This window comes from Salmo trutta, chromosome 21 (genome assembly GCF_901001165.1).
Source record: "Salmo trutta chromosome 21, fSalTru1.1, whole genome shotgun sequence".
Classification (NCBI taxonomy): domain Eukaryota; kingdom Metazoa; phylum Chordata; class Actinopteri; order Salmoniformes; family Salmonidae; genus Salmo; species Salmo trutta.
Window position 1 is genome coordinate 5329095 of NC_042977.1, and position 6848 is coordinate 5335942.

The 6848-nt window shown below is 40.6% G+C and overlaps 1 protein-coding gene across 2 annotated transcripts; it reads right to left on the reverse strand.

Moving 5' to 3' along the window:
- Positions 1 to 517: 517 nt before the first annotated feature.
- dusp28 (dual specificity phosphatase 28) lies at positions 518 to 6190 on the reverse strand. 2 transcript variants are annotated; one of them, XM_029704006.1, is made up of 2 exons: positions 5401 to 6190; positions 518 to 1917 (listed from the first exon to the last, which is right to left on the reverse strand). In XM_029704006.1, exons 1-2 carry the CDS (start codon positions 5758 to 5760, stop codon positions 1801 to 1803), a joined length of 477 nt encoding a protein of 158 aa, XP_029559866.1. In that variant the 5' UTR covers positions 5761 to 6190; the 3' UTR covers positions 518 to 1800. The 2 variants fall into 2 exon arrangements, with proteins under 2 accessions (XP_029559866.1, XP_029559867.1); XM_029704007.1 differs by lacking the exon at positions 518 to 1917 and adding an exon at positions 4784 to 5300.
- Between the last annotated feature and the right edge of the window lie 658 nt (positions 6191 to 6848).

The following is a 6848-nucleotide window of genomic DNA, read 5'->3' on the forward strand; positions in this document are numbered from 1 at the left end:
GTTCACCCCACTACCATCTAGAAGGCGGAGACAGTACAGGTGCATCATACTGAAAAACTGCTTTTATCTCCAGGCCATCAGACTGTTAAATAGTCACTACTAGCTGGCCTCCACCCAGTGCCCTGGCTTGAATTTTTGTCACTGCTATTAGCCAGCTGCCATCCAGTAGTCAATCCCGCACCTTAAAGAACACTGCCCTATGTACAATTGAACACTGGTCACTTTAATAATGTTTACATACTGTTTTACCCACTTCATATGTATATACTGTATTCTAGTCAAGGCTCATCCTATATAACTACTGCTGTACACACATTTTCTGTTCATATACTGTCCATAATGTCTATACACACCATCATATACATATATAAATTTATATTCCGGACTCTGACATTGCTTGTTCTAATATTTCTATATTCCTTTCTTTTTATTTTGGGGATTTGCGTGTATTGTTTTGTATTGTTAGGTATTACTGCACTGTTGGAGATAGGAACATAAGCATTTTGCTACACCCATGATAACATCTGCAAAATATGTGTACGTGACCAATAAAATTTGATTTGATTTGATGCTTTATCTAGTCAATAGCAGCCCTCTATTGTAACTTGTTGTATTACCTGAGCACAGGTCATTGCACCTGCTCTACATTAGCTGCTATAACTAACGTTTAATGGCTAAGACTCTTTAAATCCCTGCAGAGTTAAGATTCAGTATTGCTCAGATAAATATTTCATGTGCAGAGGAGAAAAGTTTCTGAGCTGTAGAGATTTCAACGCAAAAAGTCTGTGGTAGTACATCTCCAAAAAGCAGCCCATCTGTTTTGTCATGTTTTTTACTCTATTTCATTGTAATACTTCCCTCTAGAGGTTAAAGGTGGCACTGCAACAGCCTCTTCAGTGTTTGTTCAGGGGTACATAAGTGTTGTCAATGAGTATAGAGCCAGAGTAACACTCTCTATGCAACCCCATGGAAATATACATTATTGTGACATATCATTTAAGAGATTGGGTTGATTTATGAACCAACTGTACATCATGCATTATGATGGCACATACATTGTCTATTATCACCCACTTGTGCATTAGAATACCTTTTTTCCATTATCTGACTTGCTATAAGCATTCATAGCAGTGCATTACTCCTTTCAGCAGTCTTTTTAAATGCCTAAAGGCTACACATGTATTCATAATACATATACATAGACATATTTTTGCTAAAAGGACTCCATATGGCTTCTTATAAGAAATTCTATAAATGCATACATGTAATGTATTTAGAATGCATTACAAAGCATGTGGCTTTGTAATGCATTGGCTTTGTAATGAACAAATGGAGGGTCATTTTGGGGGTAAAAAGTAGCACTTCTCTTTGGTTCTCTAACGGGTAGAGAGGGCCAGGGTCCCACAGGGTGGAGCTCGTTGTAGAAGTATCCCCTAGCCTACCACAGATCTAGGATCAGATTACCAAACCCAAAATCATAACCTTAACCATTAGGAGGACGGAAAATATCGGACCCCTACCAACTCCAGAGGTGGGGGTTCCTCTAGACCGGAGGCTGGTCCACCTCTTTAGATACAATGCTAGTTTCCCAGACACAGATGTCCTTTAAAAATGCTATGTAAAACGCATGTATCATTAAACCTAGTCCTGGATTTAAAATGGAGATGCTCTATTGACCATTGTTTTTAATCTAGGATTAGGCTTAATCTGTATCCGGGAAACTGGGCCAAAGAGTTTCAGGACTGTCGGTTTACGGTGGAGAGCTGCAGGGTCCTAGAGGGCGAGGAATTTGGCACAATGTTAGGTTGGGGCGTTGTCCACCTCCCCCCGCCTCTTTTTCAGCTCTTGCTCATATCTTTCCAGCTGGGCCCAGAATCCCGAGTTGGGGTCCACCACTGAGCGTGAAGTCCTCACTTTCTGGAGAAGAAGAAAAGGACTGTATAATGGTAATCAGTTACCTGATCAGCCCTGGTACATACATACTGTACCTGAATCACACAAAACATTGGGTGCATCTCAATACTCTAATATGACTTCCTCTCCTCTCCTCCTGACGCAATGACAAAGAACTGGGCAGGTATTTCAAGCAAGCAAAGTCTTGGTAAGCATCCTTGAGTTATTATGGGTAGTGACTCTAATTAGATTTTGTTATTTTAAATTGTTTTGTTTTATTTCTTAACCAGTAGTGTTGTTTTTACCGTCACAATGGTGAGTCGTGTCAAAAATGGGGAATTACCTGTCTTGAGGTTTTTTGGATTGAAGTTTACACACCTTGAGTGATATGTATTGAGTGATAAATGAAGGGGTGTATTGTTTCTCTTGTTGTGATGTGTGTTTTGTCCTATATTGTTTTATTATTTTTTTTATCCCAAGATTGTTATATTTATTCACCAAATGGTTGTTTTATTTAATACAGTAAGGTTCTTAGGACTTTCTCTGAGTTAACTGAGTGGAGTTTTTATGGAGCTTGGGCTGGCAACTGATTAAGTGATGTCTTGGTAATAAAAAACCTACAGCTGGCATTCCATAGATCAGATGTGGTAGGTGTCACTGAGATGGAGAGAGCCTGGAGGAACAGAACAAAGGCCTCAGTATTCCAATTTATCCTGGCATCTGGGAGACAACACCAGAGGCAGATGACCAGAGAATGAACCCAAAGTGGCTTATGGTGCCCTCAATCTAGACTTGAGTCGACGGTTTCATTATTACATCACCTCCAGGCTGTGTTAGGGCATCTGACCAAGAAGGGGAGTGATGGAGTGCTGCATCAGATGACCTGGCCTCCACAATCACCCGACCTCAACCCAACTGAGAAGGTTTGGGATGAGTTGAACTGCAGAGTGAAGGAAAAGCAGCCAACAAGTGCTCAGCATATGTGGGAACTCCTTCAAGACTGTTGGAAAAGCATTCCAGGTGAAGCTGGTTGAGAGAATGCCAAGAGTGTGCAAAGCTGTCATCAAGGGAAAGGGTGTCTACTTTGAAGAATATAAAATATAAAATCTATTTTGATTTGCTTAACACTTTTTGGTTACTACATGATTCCATATGGGTTATTTCAAGGTGTTGATGATTATTCTACAATGTAGAAAATAGTAAAAATAAAGAAAAACCCTTGAATGAGTAGGTGTGTCCAAACTTTTTACTGGTACTGTAAATATATATATATTTTTATATATATTTTTTACTATTTTCTACATAAGTCCAAAAATGGATGTAGCAACTACAGATTGCCCCTTTAAGTATATCAAAAGTTTGTGAGTTTGAGCATGTCCATTAGGCCTATGGATTGTTTTTGTCAGCAGGAATTAGATTGAGCAATAAAAGCCCCACTTTTATTCCATAGGCTGGGATCCGCACTATGCAGCTGTTGCAGCAGCGCATTTTTCACTGGCGGTCCACTGATTTTAAAAAGCAATGATTGATAGGCAGCTTAAACTTCTTGAATTCAACCATTATTGGGTTCAAATACACATTTAGATTTATGAACAGCCATAACAAAACAACCACAATCCATAATGCGCAAATAGCTAAATGAGAAGGCAGCAGTGTGATTCACATCAATACGCTATGTAAATTTCAATAATTTGTGATATCCGTATCGCCGTAGACTACACTTGTCATCCTTACCTCCAAGCGTATATTTAAATTGAATAATCTTTGGATGCCAACAGTAGTCACATCATTGGAAGAATAGCTTGGACTGTAGCCTACAAAAGCCTATTCCTACTCTTTTCCCGCGATCCATCAAACCCATTTGATGTGTCATCATAGTGGTCTCTGACTTGTGGTCAGACTCACTCAAGTGGAACAAACTTAAACTTGCGCCTTTTTTAAATGCTGATTTGAATGTCATTGAGAAAACAGAGAACTGTCAAAGATTTTTTTCCGCAAACATCCTTTCTGAATTGAAAAGTAATACTTGAAGTAATCATCTAGTTTTTCAAAAGTATCTGTAATCTGATTACAATATTTTAGATGTAATCTGGTACTCCCCAAACATGTCTGTAATCAAATCAAATCAAATTTTATTGGTCACATACACGGGTATAGCAGATGTTATTGCGGGTGTAGTGAAATGCTTGTGCTTCTAGCTTCGACAGTGCAGTAATATCTAACAAGTAATATCTAATAATTACACAACATATACCCAATACACACAAATCTAGTAAAGGAATGGAATTAAGAATATAAAAATATATGGACGAGCAATGTCATAGAATAAGATACAGTAGAATAGTATAGGATACAGTATATACATATGAGATGGGTAATGCAAGATATGTAGACATTATTAAAGTGACTGGTGTTCTGTATACCACCCCTACCTTGTCATAACACAACTGATGTGTTCAAATGCATTAAGAAGGAAAGATATTCCACAAATTAACAAGGCACACCTGTTAATTGAAATGCATTCCAGGTGACTACCTCATGAAGCTGGTTGAGAGAATGCCAAGAGTGTGCAAAGCTGTCATCAACTACTACATGATTCAATATGTGTTATTTTATAGCTTTGATGTCTTCACTATTATTTTACAATTTAGAAAATAGTAAAAATAAAGAAAACCCTGGAATGAGTAGGTGTGTCCAAACTTTTGACCGGTACTGTATATTGTTCGTTGTGGACTTCGGTCAAGGGTTTTTTCAGCTGTTTTGGCACACAACATTTATTCTCTAGGCAAGCAAAGTCTGTAGCCGAAGTCTATGCCCCTTCGTCTGTGATTTGTCAACAGTAAGGATTCTTCAATAAAGTCTTTGTTGTCATTCAATGAGAGACGACTCATTTTCATGCACATTTTTCATTGACAAATACTGTACCAAACATTTAAAATTGCGCAACTAAGATCTCCTCAGCAAAAACTTCAAAAATGTATGTCAGGTTTCTTGAGTTATCTTATAAATGAATTCTGACTATTTTGAGGAAGCGTATACTGGCTACGGCATCTCAAAATGGACAAACAGTACCATTGCCGCTTTTTTTTCTCGTTGTTCAAGTGAAGGTCTTTTAGGGGAGCATGCGATCACACTTCGGTTCGGTTCGCTGAGCAGAGTTCGGCTAGGTGCCAGGCGAACTGAAAAATGCTGAGGCCTTTGAGATGCACCCATACGTTTTACAACCAGAAAAACAAAGACAAACAGATAATCAGTTGATTTTTCTACTTTGCATTAGAGGCTGAGTTTGGGTGAATTCAATTTAAATTCAGTCTATTCAGGAGGTCAATGGAAAAGTCCCAGTTATTGTCAATGAGGATTTTGAGGATTCACTTTGTGAATTGACAAGAGCTATTAACCATCTAGCCCTGGAAAGAAGCACAATTACATTAAAATGACAACTAGACCAAAAGCCATCTTCAACCCATCACTCCCATTCACTCCTCCCTCCCTCTTCTTGTCACCTACCGTAAACGCCTCAGCCAATGAGAGCTTGCGGTACTTCATGAGGTACGCCACGCAGATGGTGGCCGAGCGGCTGCGGCCGTTCTTGCAATAGACGACGGTGTGGCCTCCCTTGGATGCCTCGTCCCGGATAGCGTCTGCACAGCTATCGAAGTAGCGGTACAGGTCCTCAGTGGGGTCGTCGTAGACGGGCACACGCAGCGCAGTGATGCGTGACGACTCGGGGAAGGGCTGCTGCTTGGACACGTTGATGCACAGCGTCACTGCCTCCTGCTGGATGAGGTCGTCAGTGCAGGCCGAGCGTGCGTTGCTGATGAACAGCGCGTTGGTGACCTTGCACAGCTGGAGCTGCGGCTGGAGCATCTTCGACGGATGACCTTTGACCCTGGTGACACGTCGACCTTTGCTAACTAACCCTGCGCTGCACTCACACACTCACTCGCACCAATGTCAACTTTCCTTTCTCCTATTTCACGTACATACATGCACTTGCGTACAACACTTTCGACTTGTATCTTTCCCACAAACACTTCACAGTGACATTCTCACACTACACACACAAATAAATAACAGTAGCCTACACACTGGACACAAGTAGATTCATACTTTTCACGTGCACCCCCTAATGACAATATAAACACATCCAATCACACTTCCAGTGACATTCATCCATTCCACAAACATACAAACGCTCACTTAAACCGTCTACGCACTTGCTCTCTCACTGCAACACACACTCTTCATAGGGAAACTGTCTCTCCTTCAGGCTATGGCATGTGGGGGTTGTCATGTCGGTCAGCTCTGGCCATCTGACTTTGTCCTAATAGCAAGCTATATTTATTGTAGGGGGTAGGCAGGTCCACGGTCAGGCACTCCCTGGGTCCTAACACCAGTTTAGTTCACGTTCGAAGGATCCACGGTGATTCATATTCTATGTGATGAGCTGGGGGTAGATTTAATAGAGTCAGTGTGCACCCACACACACACATCTGAAGAGTAGATCAGAGAGGAGATTGAATTATATAAATTAAAAGAGTAGAAATTCACACAGTGGGGGATATGAACTATACAAAAAAGCACACATTTGAAGCTGGTTATGTGTGATGGAAAACACATGAGTAATACATTTCATTATGACCATAAACACACCAGTATTCCACAATCATAAATCCACTGATATCCAATGAACTAATCAGAATCACAATGATTCAGAGACATGGACACACACAGACTTGGTGCCAGTCTGTGCAGCTGTCCTGTTTGCTGTGTCACCACCACCCTATCCTCCTGCTTCATCATCACTGGACTTTGGAGGTGAAACTCTGACTGACTCAGCAATTGCCTGATGCCTACTCCAGCCCATCCATAGCTTACAGTATTTATCTATGTCTTTCTTTCTGTCTGTCTCTGTGTATGAAGTGAGAAGGCGGACTGTGTTGTACCCTCTGTTC